Source organism: Oncorhynchus masou, chromosome 27 (genome assembly GCF_036934945.1).
Source record: "Oncorhynchus masou masou isolate Uvic2021 chromosome 27, UVic_Omas_1.1, whole genome shotgun sequence".
Classification (NCBI taxonomy): Eukaryota; Metazoa; Chordata; class Actinopteri; order Salmoniformes; family Salmonidae; genus Oncorhynchus; species Oncorhynchus masou.
Genome location: NC_088238.1, coordinates 3,564,925 through 3,580,520, shown reverse-complemented (window position 1 = coordinate 3,580,520; position 15,596 = coordinate 3,564,925). Strand labels below are relative to the sequence as shown.

The window sequence follows — 15,596 nt, the reverse complement described above, 5'->3', positions numbered from 1 at the left end:
TGACAGGGAGTTGTGATAGGGAGCTGTGACAGGGAGTTGTGATAGGGAGCTGTGATAGGGAGCTGTGATAGGGAGCTGTGACAGGGAGTTGTGATAGGGAGTTGTGACAGGGAGTTGTGACAGGGAGTTGTGACAGGGAGCTGTGATAGGGAGCTGTGACAGGGAGTTGTGACAGGGAGTTGTGATAGGGAGCTGTGACAGGGAGCTGTGACAGGGAGTTGTGACAGGGAGCTGTGACAGGGAGTTGTGACAGGGAGTTGTGATAGGGAGCTGTGACAGGGAGTTGTGATAGGGAGCTGTGATAGGGAGCTGTGACAGGGAGCTGTGATAGGGAGCTGTGACAGGGAGCTGTGACAGGGAGCTGTGACAGGGAGTTGTGACAGGGAGCTGTGACAGGGCGTTGTGACAGGGAGCTGTGATAGGGAGCTGTGATAGGGAGCTGTGATAGGGAGTTGTGACAGGGAGTTGTGATAGGGAGCTGTGATAGGGAGCTGTGATAGGGAGCTGTGACAGGGAGTTGTGACAGGGAGTTGTGATAGGGAGTTGTGACAGGGAGTTGTGACAGGGAGCTGTGATAGGGAGCTGTGACAGGGAGTTGTGACAGGGAGTTGTGACAGGGAGTTGTGACAGGGAGCTGTGATAGGGAGCTGTGACAGGGAGTTGTGACAGGGAGTTGTGACAGGGAGCTGTGACAGGGAGCTGTGACAGGGAGTTGTGACAGGGAGTTGTGATAGGGAGCTGTGACAGGGAGTTGTGACAGGGAGTTGTGATAGGGAGTTGTGATAGGGAGTTGTGATAGGGAGCTGTGACAGGGAGTTGTGACAGGGAGTTGTGATAGGGAGTTGTGATAGGGAGCTGTGACAGGGAGTTGTGGCAGGGAGTTGTGATAGGGAGCTGTGACAGGGAGCTGTGATAGGGAGTTGTGACAGGGAGCTGTGACAGGGAGCTGTGACAGGGAGCTGTGACAGGGAGCTGTGATAGGGAGCTGTGACAGGGAGCTGTGATAGGGAGCTGTGACAGGGAGTTGTGACAGGGAGCTGTGACAGGGAGTTGTGACAGGGAGTTGTGACAGGGAGTTGTGACAGGGAGCTGTGACAGGGAGCTGTGACAGGGAGTTGTGACAGGGAGCTGTGATAGGGAGCTGTGACAGGGAGCTGTGATAGGGAGCTGTGACAGGGAGTTGTGACAGGGAGCTGTGACAGGGAGTTGTGACAGGGAGCTGTGACAGGGCGTTGTGACAGGGAGCTGTGATAGGGAGCTGTGATAGGGAGCTGTGATAGGGAGCTGTGATAGGGAGTTGTGACAGGGAGTTGTGATAGGGAGTTGTGACAGGGAGTTGTGACAGGGAGTTGTGATAGGGAGTTGTGATAGGGAGTTGTGATAGGGAGCTGTGATAGGGAGTTGTGACAGGGAGCTGTGATAGGGAGTTGTGATAGGGAGCTGTGATAGGGAGTTGTGATAGGGAGCTGTGATAGGGAGTTGCAACAGGGAGCTGTGATAGGGAGCTGTGACAGGGAGCTGTGATAGGGAGTTGTGATAGGGAGCTGTGACAGGGAGTTGTGATAGGGAGTTGTGACAGGGAGTTGTGATAGGGAGCTGTGACAGGGAGTTGTGATAGGGAGCTGTGATAGGGAGCTGTGATAGGGAGCTGTGACAAGGAGTTGTGATAGGGAGTTGTGACAGGGAGTTGTGACAGGGAGTTGTGACAGGGAGCTGTGATAGGGAGCTGTGACAGGGAGTTGTGACAGGGAGTTGTGATAGGGAGCTGTGACAGGGAGCTGTGACAGGGAGTTGTGACAGGGAGCTGAGACAGGGAGTTGTGACAGGGAGTTGTGATAGGGAGCTGTGACAGGGAGTTGTGATAGGGAGCTGTGATAGGGAGCTGTGACAGGGAGCTGTGATAGGGAGCTGTGACAGGGAGTTGTGACAGGGAGCTGTGACAGGGAGTTGTGACAGGGAGCTGTGACAGGGCGTTGTGACAGGGAGCTGTGATAGGGAGCTGTGATAGGGCGCTGTGATAGGGAGCTGTGATAGGGAGTTGTGACAGGGAGTTGTGATAGGGAGCTGTGATAGGGAGCTGTGGTAGGGAGCTGTGATAGGGAGCTGTGACAGGGAGTTGTGACAGGGAGTTGTGATAGGGAGTTGTGACAGGGAGTTGTGACAGGGAGCTGTGATAGGGAGCTGTGACAGGGAGTTGTGACAGGGAGTTGTGACAGGGAGTTGTGACAGGGAGCTGTGATAGGGAGCTGTGACAGGGAGTTGTGACAGGGAGTTGTGACAGGGAGCTGTGACAGGGAGCTGTGACAGGGAGTTGTGACAGGGAGTTGTGATAGGGAGCTGTGACAGGGAGTTGTGACAGGGAGTTGTGATAGGGAGTTGTGATAGGGAGTTGTGATAGGGAGCTGTGACAGGGAGTTGTGACAGGGAGTTGTGATAGGGAGTTGTGATAGGGAGCTGTGACAGGGAGTTGTGACAGGGAGTTGTGACAGGGAGCTGTGACAGGGAGTTGTGACAGGGAGTTGTGATAGGGAGCTGTGACAGGGAGTTGTGACAGGGAGTTGTGACAGGGAGTTGTGATAGGGAGTTGTGACAGGGAGTTGTGATAGGGAGTTGTGATAGGGAGCTGTGACAGGGAGTTGTGGCAGGGAGTTGTGACAGGGAGCTGTGACAGGGAGTTGTGACAGGGAGTTGTGATAGGGAGCTGTGATAGGGAGTTGTGATAGGGAGTTGTGATAGGGAGCTGTGACAGGGAGTTGTGATAGGGAGTTGTGATAGGGAGTTGTGATAGGGAGCTGTGATAGGGAGCTGTGACAGGGAGCTGTGATAGGGAGTTGTGATAGGGAGCTGTGATAGGGAGCTGTGATAGGGAGCTGTGATAGGGAGCTGTGATAGGGAGTTGTGATAGGGAGCTGTGATAGGGAGTTGTGATAGGGAGCTGTGATAGGGAGCTGTGATAGGGAGCTGTGATAGGGAGTTGTGATAGGGAGCTGTGATAGGGAGTTGTGATAGGGAGCTGTGATAGGGAGCTGTGACAGGGAGCTGTGATAGGGAGCTGTGACAGGGAGTTGTGATAGGGAGTTGTGATAGGGAGCTGTGACAGGGAGTTGTGATAGGGAGTTGTGATAGGGAGCTGTGACAGGGAGCTGTGACAGTGAGCTGTGACAGGGAGCTGTGATAGGGAGCTGTGACAGGGAGTTGTGATAGGGAGTTGTGATAGGGAGTTGTGATAGGGAGCTGTGATAGGGAGCTGTGATAGGGAGCTGTGATAGGGAGTTGTGATAGGGAGCTGTGATAGGGAGTTGTGATAGGGAGTTGTGATAGGGAGTTGTGATAGGGAGCTGTGATAGGGAGTTGTGACAGTGAGCTGTGATAGGGAGTTGTGACAGTGAGCTGTGACAGGGAGCTGTGATAGGGAGTTGTGATAGGGAGTTGTGATAGGGAGCTGTGATAGGGAGCTGTGATAGGGAGTTGTGATAGGGAGTTGTGATAGGGAGCTGTGACAGGGAGTTGTGATAGGGAGTTGTGATAGGGAGCTGTGATAGGGAGCTGTGATAGGGCGTTGTGACAGGGAGCTGTGACAGGGAGCTGTGACATGGAGTTGTGACAGGGAGTTGTGATAGGGAGTTGTGACAGGGAGCTGTGACAGTGAGCTGTGACAGGGAGCTGTGACAGGGAGTTGTGACAGGGCGTTGTGACAGGGAGCTGTGATAGGGAGTTGTGACAGGGAGTTGTGATAGGGAGTTGTGACAGGGAGTTGTGACAGGGAGCTGTGACAGGGAGCTGTGACAGGGAGTTGTGACAGGGAGTTGTGACAGGGAGTTGTGACAGGGAGTTGTGACAGGTAGTTGTGACAGGGAGTTGGCATGATAACACAAACAGACTGGCACTCAGGCTAATGTCCCCCTCTCTTACACTATAAAACGCTTTGAGCGTCCATCTGGAATGCAAAAGCTCTATATAAGATCAATCAATATTTATCCAATATTACGATGGCTGTTATGAAAACTATTTGTTACAGTACTAAAACCTAATGTCCTGTCCTGTACCTCTGTTCTGAAACACGTTCTCTGCCTGAGTCCCAGATGGCACACTATTCCCTATAAAGTAGTGCACAACTGTATAGGGCTCTGGTCTAAAGTAGTGCACTGTATAGGGAATGGTCTAAAGTAGTGCACTATATAGGGAATGGTCTAAAGTAGTGCACTATATAGGGAATGGTCTCAAGTAGTGCACTATATAGGGAATAGGGCTCTGGTCTAAAGTAGTGCACTATATAGGGAATAGGCCTCTGGTCTAAAGTAGTGCACGATATAGGGAATGGTCTAAAGTAGTGTACTATATAGGGAATTGGGCTCTGGTCTAAAGTAGTGCACTACATAGGGAATATGGTTCTGGTCTAAAGTAGTGCACTATATAGGGAATAGGGCTCTGGTCTAAAGTAGTGCACTATATAGGGAATAGGGCTCTGGTCTAAAGTAGTGCACTATATAGGGAGTAGGGCTCTGGTCTAAAGTAGTGCACTATATAGGGAATAGGGCTCTGGTCTAAAGTAGTACACTATATAGGGAATAGGGCTCCATCCGCGACGAATCCTCTGTTTGTCGTCACGCCCGATCCAATCATGTGTAATTAGCATTGATTTATAAATCACTGAAGTCATGTCCTTTGACGCCCCCCCATCCAGCTGCCCCGGTGCAGCGCTCAGCTGAACCTACGGTACAAGTCACCAAGTCACTTATCTACCAGGCTGGATGTTCGGCGTGTGGCTGTGTGACCGACCTGCTGCTGGGAGCCGTTGTTCAATACACAGAGTTCAGATGACCGGAACCTGACATGACACTGACGATCAGCGTGACTCACAAAATGGCGCCCTATTTCTAGAAATAGTGACCCTGTGGATCCTGGTCTAGAGGAGTGAACTATATAGGGACTAGGGCTCTGGTCTAAAGTAGTGCACTATATAGGGACTAGGCCTCTGGTCTAAAGTAGTGCACTATATAGGGACTAGGCCTCTGGTCTAAAGTAGTGCACTATATAGGGAGTAGGGCTCTGGTCTAAAGTAGTGGACTATATAGGGAATAGGGCTCAGGTCTAAAGTAGGGTACTATATAGGGAATAGTGCTCTGGTCTAAAGTAGTGCACTATTTAGGGAATAGGGCTCAGGTCTAAAGTAGGGTACTATATAGGGAATAGTGCTCTGGTCTAAAGTAGTGCACTATTTAGGGAATAGGGCTCAGGTCTAAAGTAGTGCACTATATAGGGAGTAGGGCTCTGGTCTAAAGTAGTGCACTATATAGGGACTAGGCCTCTGGTCTAAAGTAGTGCACTATATAGGGAGTAGGGCTCTGGTCTAAAGTAGTGGACTATATAGGGAGTAGGGCTCTGGTCTAAAGTAGTGCACTATATAGGGACTAGGCCTCTGGTCTAAAGTAGTGCACTATATAGGGAGTAGGGCTCTGGTCTAAAGTAGTGGACTATATAGGGAATAGGGCTCAGGTCTAAAGTAGGGTACTATATAGGGAATAGTGCTCTGGTCTAAAGTAGTGCACTATTTAGGGAATAGGGCTCAGGTCTAAAGTAGGGTACTATATAGGGAATAGTGCTCTGGTCTAAAGTAGTGCACTATTTAGGGAATAGGGCTCTGGTCTAAAGCAGTGCACTATATAGGGAATAGGGCTCTGGTCTAAAGCAGTGCACTATATAGGGACTAGGGCCCTGGTCTAAAGTAGTGAACTATATAGGGACTAGGGCCCTGGTCTAAAGCAGTGCACTATATAGGGACTAGGGCCCTGGTCTAAAGTAGTGCACTATATAGGGAATAGGGCTCAGGTCTAAAGTAGTGTACTATATAGGGAATAGTGTTCTGGTCTAAAGTAGTGCACTATATAGGGAATAGGGCCCTGGTCTAAAGAAGTGCACTATATATGGAATAGGGCTCTGGTCTAAAGTAGTGCACTATATAGGGAATAGGGCTCTGGTCTAAAGTAGTGCACTATATTGGGAATAGGGCTCTTTGTTATTTTGAAGTGTCACAGAACAGAAGTTGGTGGTTCAAGTCATCAGATACAAGTCAGTTAAAGCTAATATACACACACACACACTCCCCCTTCCACTGCTCATGATAAATGCATGAGGCAGCATCTACAGTACATGGACAGACTGTCACACCCATTGGCCTATTGACTGACTGCGGTCTAGTCAATATTGTGTGTGTGTGTGTGTGTGTGTGTGTGTGTGTGTGTGTGGGTGTGACCTTCTAACTGACTGACCAATGGAACAAGGTCTTGCCTCACGGGGCTTATAGAATGACTGACTGACCAATGGAACAAGGTCTTGCCTCACGGAGCTTATAGAATAACTGACTGACCAACATGGTACCTTGGTTGATTGAGGCCTGCAGATACACTGCCGTATGGAGTGGGGGCTGAGGACACGGTGCCGTATGGAGTGGGGGCTGAGGACACGGTGCCGTATGGAGTGGGGGCTGAGGACGACGTGGCCGTATGGAGTGGGGGCTGAGGACACGGTGCCGTATGGAGTGGGGGCTGAGGACGACGTGGCCGTATGGAGTGGGGGCTGAGGACACGGTGCCGTATGGAGTGGGGGCTGAGGACACGGTGCCGTATGGAGTGGGGGCTGAGGACACGGTGCCGTATGGAGTGGGGGCTGAGGACACGGTGCCGTATGGAGTGGGGGCTGAGGACACGGTGCCGTTTGGAGTGGGGGCTGAGGACATGGTGCCGTATGGAGTGGGGGCTGAGGACACGGTGCCGTACGGAGTGGGGGCTGAGGATGACGTGGCCGTATGGAGTGGGGGCTGAGGACGACGTGGCCGTATGGAGTGGGGGCTGAGGACGACGTGGCCGTATGGAGTGGGGGCTGAGGACGACGTGGCCGTGGTACACTACACCATGACGCATTATGTTTCCAGTAAAACAGATTGCAACGTTGTCACGGTTTGTGTTCAACCACTGACTGTGAATATTGGACAGAGGCTCCCAGAAGGACTTACACTGCTGAGAGCTCCTAACTGGTTATTTACTCTGAAATGATTGCCAATGCCAATATATATATATATTTTACCTTTATTTAACCAGGCAAGTCAGTTAAGAACAAATTCTTATTTTCAATGACGGCCTATTAACAGTGGGTTAACTGCCTGTTCAGGGGCAGAACGACAGATTGTCAGCTCGGGGGTTTGAACTTGCATCCTTCCGGTTACTAGTCCAACGCTCTAACCACTAGGCTTCCCTATGTTACTCCATGCAAACTAACACTGCAGCTGTAGATCGAACAGACTCATTCACTAAGGCACTTCTTTGCAAATATCAATTTAGGAAACATGTTGGTAGAACTCAACAGAAGTAAGAGTAGATGGACTGAATTCAACTTGTGTGATCGGGCATGAAAGGCCAATTGGGGTGCAGTATAAAAAGTAACACATGTAAATATATATTTTGTCAGTGTTTATCTTGAAATAGGTTCCTTGTCTTCTGTTTAGTTAATAACTCCATTGGTTCAGAAACTTCAGAAGCAGAAACTCACTACTTTCATTCATCTGCTTAGACTGCCCTCATATTTACAGTACAACACATTGGCGTGTTTACCAATGTTTGTTTTTCATGACAACCAATGCAAAAACGATTTGACAAACAGTTGCATTCATGATGACCAAGGCAAAAACGATTTGACAAACAGTTGCATTCATGATAACCAAGGCAAAAACGATTTGACAAACCGTTGCATTCATGATAACCAAGGCAAAATCGATTTGACAAACAGTTGCATTCATGATAACCAAGGCAAAAACGATTTGACAAACAGTTGCATTCATGATAACCAAGGCAAAAACGATTTGACAAACAGTTTCATTCATGATAACCAAGGCAAAATCGATTTGACAAACAGTTGCATTCATGATAACCAAGGCAAAAACGATTTGACAAACAGTTGCATTCATGATGACCAAGGCAAAAACGATTTGACAAACAGTTGCATTCATGATAACCAAGGCAAAAACGATTTGACAAACAGTTGCATTCATGATAACCAAGGCAAAAACGATTTGACAAACAGTTGCATTAATGATAACCAAGGCAAAAACGATTTGACAAACAGTTGCATTCATGATAACCAAGGCAAAAACGATTTGACAAACAGTTGCATTCATGATAACCAAGGCAAAATCGATTTGACAAACAGTTGCATTCATGATAACCAAGGCAAAATCGATTTGACAAACAGTTGCATTCATGATAACCAAGGCAAAAACGATTTGACAAACAGTTGCATTTGTGAGTTTAATTGGAGAGAAAAAAAAGTTCCACAGAGCAAAAACGTAATAAAATGTAATTTATAATAATTCCGTAAGTACAGAAATTGTTTGCTCAGTGGGAAACTAGTATCCAACTAGTCGGTGACAACTGTATGGAGATTGTGAGTTTATTACAGTATTATAGACACTATGTCCTGGGATTTACTATGGTCTTCTAGATTAGCCCCTTACAGTATTATAGACACTATGACCTGGGATTTACTATGGTCTTCTAGATTAACCCCTTACAGTATTATAGACACTATGACCTGGGATTTACTATGGCCTTCTAGATTAACCCCTTACAGTATTATAGACACTATGACCTGGGATTTACTATGGTCTTCTAGATTAACCCCTTACAGTATTATAGACACTATGACCTGGGATTTACTATGGTCTTCTAGATTAACCCCTTACAGTATTATAGACACTATGACCTGGGATTTACTATGGCCTTCTAGATTAACCCCTTACAGTATTATAGACACTATGACCTGGGATTTACTATGGTCTTCTAGATTAACCCCTTACAGTATTATAGACACTATGACCTGGGATTTACTATGGTCTTCTAGATTAACCCCTTACAGTATTATAGACACTATGACCTGGGATTTACTATGGTCTTCTAGATTCACCCCTTACAGTATTATAGACACTATGATCTGGGACTTCCTATGGTCTTCTAGATTAACCCCTTACAGTATTATAGACACTATGACCTGGGATTTACTATGGTCTTCTAGATTAACCCCTTACAGTATTATAGACACTATGACCTGGGATTTACTATGGTCTTCTAGATTAACCCCTTACAGTATTATAGACACTATGACCTGGGATTTACTATGGTCTTCTAGATTAACCCCTTACAGTATTATAGACACTATGACCTGGGATTTACTATGGTCTTCTAGATTAACCCCTTACAGTATTATAGACACTATGTCCTGGGATTTACTATGGTCTTCTAGATTAACCCCTTACAGTATTATAGACACTATTACCTGGGATTTACTATGGTTTTCTAGATTAACCCCTTACAGTATTATAGACACTATGACCTGGAATTTACTATGGTCGTCTAGATTAACCCCTTACAGTATTATAGACACTATGTCCTGGGATTTACTATGGTCTTCTAGATTAACCCCTTACAGTATTATAGACACTATTACCTGGGATTTACTATGGTCTTCTAGATTAACCCCTTACAGTATTATAGACACTATGACCTGGGATTTACTATGGTCGTCTATGTAGATTGTGAGCGTCATCATAGAGCCAAACCGGTGTGTGTTGGTGAGATGCTCTTCATAGATGGGTCATAACAGTTTGTTTTCAAACCGTTTGGAATTTACAAACGTTTTTTGGGGGGAGAACCGTTTTCGGTATCTCACAAACACCGTTTCCCTGTCTCACAAACACTGTTTCCCTGTCTCACAAACAGTTTCCCCGTCTCACAAACGCTGTTTCCCTGTCTCACAAATGCTGTTTCCCTGTTTCACAAACACTGTTTCCCCGTCTCACAAACACCGTTTCCCTGTCTCACAAACACCGTTTCCCCGTCTCACAAACACTGTTTCCCTGTCTCACAAACACTGTTTCCCTGTCTCACAAACACCGTTTCCCTGTCTCACAAACACAGTTTCCCTGTCTCACAAACGCTGTTTCCCTGTCTCACAAACGCTGTTTCCCTGTCTCACAAACACAGTTTCCCTGTCTCACAAACGCTGTTTCCCTGTCTCACAAACGCTGTTTCCCTGTCTCACAAACACTGTTTCCCTGTCTCACAAACACCGTTTCCCCATCTCACAAACACCGTTTCCCCGTCTCACAAACACCGTTTCCCCGTCTCACAAACACCGTTTCCCCGTCTCACAAACACCGTTTCCCTGTCTCACAAACACCGTTTCCCTGTCTCACAAACACCGTTTCCCCGTCTCACAAACACCGTTTCCCTGTCTCACAAACACCGTTTCCCTGTCTCACAAACACCGTTTCCCCGTCTCACAAACACTGTTTCCCTGTCTCACAAACACCGTTTCCCTGTCTCTCAAGCACCGTTTCCCTGTCTCACAAACATTGTTTCCCTGTCTCACAAACACTGTTTCCCCATCTCACAAACACCGTTTCCCCATCTCACAAACACAGTTTCCCTGTCTCACAAATGCTGTTTCCCCGTCTCACAAACACCGTTTCCCCGTCTCACAAACACAGTTTCCCTGTCTCACAAATGCTGTTTCCCCGTCTCACAAACACCGTTTCCCCGTCTCACAAACACAGTTTCCCTGTCTCACAAACACCGTTTCCCCGTCTCACAAACACTGTTCTGGGCTGTTCACATCTTTTGTAGGATGTATAGTTTTGATACCAAAATGTACTTTATAAGGCTATTATTGGACAATGTAATGCTTTTATTAAAAAAATGCCACCAGAGGGTGTCAGAGTTGAACAGGCGCAGTCCCTCATTAATCACACACACTAATGGTTGGTTATCAGCGGATACAGAACTACATGTTTTAAAGGGGCTCGAAGCCCAAAACGGGCGCGTGTTACTGTGGGACTCAAGAGTTCAGCTGACAGCGTCACGCGCTGCTTTGAAGTAGGCACATGGGTTGAGAGACAGACATGTCAGCACAAAACGTGTTCAAAAGCAAAGGCTGCTTTGTAATATAATCTCTAATCTGTTTCATTTGGGGGGGGGGCAAATAAGGTTAGTGGACTGTACAGGCTATAGGTTAGTGGACTGTACAGGCTATAAACACAACGCTAACTCACACGTCATCATGCCATGGGGTGTGGATGCATAGAGTAACTGTAAATGTAAATGGTTACCTTCTCTCTCCCTGCAGCATATATGAGCTGCGGAAAAATCCCAGGAGTTCACTTTCTATTTGAGCGTCGAAAGTAATGTTGACTTTATACGTCCTCATGGGCTTCAGTTCCCTGTGCAAAGCGATCACATAAACCTGGTTTCCCGGGTAATGGAATTGGCGGTGGATTCTCATGACACCGGGTTTTTTATTATCCGAGTAAACCGCCACTTTCTCCACCTCGAGGCGGTCGGTGTGAAGCACTATGAATTTGGTAGAGTTCACACACTCGAATTCAATGTTCACTTCCCCGGAGAAGGTAAAGTTATCCATGTACACTGAGAGACGCAGGTCGTAGTGCCGGGGCCGGAGAGATGTCGGTAACCGGAGGTGTCTCCACGGCTGGGCTTCTTCATCTTTGTGGCTCCCGTTCCCATCCCGTGACCCGTTGAACTTGGCGTTCGAGCCATTGCCCCCTCGTGAGCTGCTCTCCCCCGCGCACTCCTCGAACCGGACGCTGAGGAGAACCGCGATGGCCGTGACGACGATCAGGGTGAGGATGGAGATGGCGAACCCCAGGACCAGTTTCTTGTGGACGGTGATGCTTCGCTCCGTGGTCCGGGGCCGAACCACCATGCTATCAGCCCATTGGTCCGACAGGCCTCTGCCGTTCCTCATGTTATTATCCTCTATCCCCATCGGAGTGAATGATAAGTCCTTGCTGCCAAGCTTATCCTCCAAAGACATACTCTGCCGAATCAGAATATGAGGTTTGGTTGGGGTCCGGGCGCAAAAGGGAAACGAAATCCCGATAACAGAGTGTCATCAGTCAGGTCTAATAGCTGCCACTTAGAATAGTCAGAAATATGTCGCGGAGATGAGCACAGCTGAAGCCCTGTTGAAGTGCCCAGCGGTAGCAATGCGACGCAGAATCATAAAAGTGCCCGGAATCAACTTTCCTGATAGATTGAAATCACGGTTTAAATCACAAGCAGGGGTATTGGAGTTTAATATGCTATCCTAATTGTTATCTATCTGGCTTCACGGACTCCATCTCCGCGCACACAAAGTGTTGCACAGAACACAATCCATCGCGGGGACAGATGCTGCCGCTGCTGCTGGTGCTGATGATGCTGTTACTGATGGTCCTCACCCTCCGAGCTGTGTGCTCATATTGAGAGCTGCTCCCACATCTACAATATAAAGGACTCTCTCTCACCCTCTCTCTCTCTCTCTCTCTCTCTCTCTATCGCTCTCTCTCTCTCTCGGTCTCTCTCTCTCTCTCTCTCTCTCTCTCGCTCTCTCTCTCTCTCTCTCTCTCTCTCTCTCTCTCTCTCTCTCTCTCTCTCTCTCTCTCTCTCTCTCTCTCTCTCTCTCTCTCTCTCATTCAGCGCCGCCGTATGAATCTCAGCCTACTTCTTCTTGTAAGAAGGAACTCACGACGGATTTCAACCAGTTAGGAGAAAAAAAACAATTACCAACGACAGAGAGCGAATGAGTTTCCCAGCCCCTCTTGCTTTGCCAGAGAACAAATAGACCCAGATCATTGCGAAATGCGCAGTAGGACAGAGTAGGAGAGCTCTCCCTCCCTCCATGCAGAATAGCGGTCTCATCTCCTCGCTCGGTGAGAATACTGTATGGTGGATAGAAACAACGCCTCGTCAGGAAATTATATAGGTCTATGTGGGAAAAGACTTCAACTGTAGTCAGGGGGGGGGGGGGGTCTACGGCAGGCTACACACATCGGTGGTGCAGCAGCCAACCCCGTCGGGCTGCCTGCCACCTATTCACAGCCTACCTAAATAGACTACATCATGGCATTCATGCTGAGCGTGATAATGACGGTAGTAGCCTGTTTTAACACCAGTAGCAATAATACCATAGCCTATCTGCAACATTTACGCACAGACATATACGCACGGATTTAGGGGGTAATTTTGACACGAACATAAATCTAAATGATGTGATACATTGTATTTAAAAAACAAAATAATCATAATCTCAGAAACACTTTATAACAGCGTCTTCAGTGACTTCTGAGGAGTGATATCAATGGCTGTGGTCTCCTGTACAGTCATTTGATGTTCGCCATCTTGTGGACCTGGAACAAAGCGCAGCCTAATTGTTGATAATTTCCCAGCCAGTAATGCACACGGACGGTGTAATTATTCCTATTTCCGTTAACACTTTTCTCAAACCAGCTCAACTAATAGTCACACACACGAGTCTGTAGAAGATACCCCACGCTGTGTTTTGTCATTGGTCTGGAGGCCTGGAATAGAACACGTATAATGTGAATTCTCTATTCAGCCCCAAGTAAGAAAATATAGTTACAAGAACAACATACTGACACTTGATGAGGTAGTTATTTGATTCAGAGTTAGCAGTGATGGGTCTTCCTGTTGAATCTCCAAGTAGGAACGTTTCTCTAAAATCCTACAAAACCCATCTGAACAAACATAGAGATGTGGACAGTTTATCTGTTTATCTCCACACTGTGCATTGGCACCACAAACTGCAAACATGCCATACATACACTATCCCTGGAACAGCTCATTAACAGTGACTAATGGTGTTTTACCAATGTGCGACCCAAATGGCACCCCTTTTTCCCTGTATAGTGCGCTACTTTAGACCAGGGTCCACTGTATATAGAATAGAGTGCCGTTTGGGACACAAGCCATATCAGCAGCTCGCCGCCTCTCCCTCAGTAACAGTTTAACCGGAGTGAGACAGACCGAGGTGAAACAGTCACCACATCTGTAATCGACATGGAGAACGAGGAACTCTCCCAGCACAAAGTAATCAATACGAGTCCTTAACGACGCCAGCAGCAGCCAGACCCAGCAGCAGCAAGACCCAGCAGCAGCCAGACCCAGCAGTAGCCAGACCCAGCAGCAGCCAGACCCAGCAGCCAGACCCAGCAACAGCCAGACCCAGCAGCAGCCAGACCCTGCAGCAGCCAGACCCTGCAGCAGCAAGACCCTGCAGCAGCAAGACCCAGCAGCAGCCAGACCCAGCAGTAGCCAGACCCAGCAGCAGCCAGACCCAGCAGCCAGACCCAGCAGTAGCCAGACCCAGCAGCAGCAAGACCCAGCAGCCAGACCCAGCAGCCAGACCCAGCAACAGCCAGACCCAGCAGCAGCAAGACCCAGCAGCAGCCAGACCCAGCAGTAGCCAGACCCAGCAGCAGCCAGACCCAGCAGCCAGACCCAGCAGCCATACCCAGCAGCAGCCAGACCCAGCAGCAGCCAGACCCAGCAGCAGCCAGACCCAGCAGCAGCCAGACCCAGCAGCAGCCAGACCCAGCAGCAGCCAGACCCAGCAGCCATACCCAGCAGCAGCCAGACCCAGCAGCAGCCAGACCCAGCAGCAGCCAGACCCAGCAGCAGCCATACCCAGCAGCAGCCAGACCCAGCAGCAGCCAGACCCAGCAGCCAGACCCAGCAACAGCCAGACCCAGCAGCCGTTTAGCTGTGTATGGAGGGGAATGGTTCACTGTTCATATTTACTCTAACTCTCCAGGGTTTTCAGATGTCTATGAAATATGACCTAGAATTAATTATAATATGATGAAATAGTTTTCCTTGCAAACACAAAAAAAACAAGGTAATTGATTATGTTAAAAAGCAGCTTTTTCTGTGTTGGAATGTTGTGGGCGAACCCCAACAACAGAATGGTTTGGGCGTATACCGGTCATACACAAATATTAATGTGGGTAGATCGCTGATTGGTCAGTTCATTCTCCTCAGGAGGATGACATCATCCTCTATGAGGAAATAGCAAGCATTTTTAAATAGTCTGTGTTAGCTGAGTCAACAACATTATTTGGGTATGAGTTAACAGAATATGAGTTAGATTTTCAGTGGTGGTGGTCTGTGACATGGTCTGCATTGAGACAGTAGTCTGGTCTGTGGTAGTCTGTGACATGGTCTGCACGGAGACATTAGTCTGGGCTGTGGTAGTCTGTGACATGGTCTGCACGGAGACATTAGTCTGGGCTGTGGTGGTCTGTGGAGTGGTCTGCATGGAGACATTAGTCTGGGCTGTGGTAGTCTGTGACATGGTCTGCACGGAGACATTAGTCTGGGCTGTGGTGGTCTGTGACATGGTCTGCATGGAGACATTAGTCTGGGCTGTGGTAGTCTGTGACATGGTCTGCATGGAGACATTAGTCTGGGCTGTGGTGGTCTGTGACATGGTCTGCATGGAGGCATTAGTCTGGGCTGTGGTGGTCTGTGACATGGTCTGCATGGAGACATTAGTCTGGGCTGTGGTGGTCTGTGACATGGTCTGCATGGAGACATTAGTCTGGGCTGTGGTGGTCTGTGGAGTGGTCTGCATGGAGACATTAGTCTGGGCTGTGGTAGTCTGTGACATGGTCTGCATGGAGACAGTAGTCTGGGCTGTGGTGGTCTGTGACATGGTCTGCATGGAGACATTAGTCTGGGCTGTGGTAGTCT

General features: G+C 48.2%; 1 protein-coding gene across 1 annotated transcript in view; it reads right to left on the bottom strand.

Annotated features, from left to right (window-relative positions):
• Positions 1–12,510, bottom strand: part of LOC135515572 (thyrotropin-releasing hormone-degrading ectoenzyme-like) — a 484,406-nt gene extending 471,896 nt beyond the window's left edge. Inside the window, exon 1 of the mRNA XM_064939193.1 lies at positions 11,156–12,510. Coding sequence (XP_064795265.1) covers positions 11,156–11,880 — 725 coding nt within the window. The 5' untranslated portion in view covers positions 11,881–12,510. The remainder of the gene's footprint in view (positions 1–11,155) is intronic.
• Between the last annotated feature and the right edge of the window lie 3,086 nt (positions 12,511–15,596).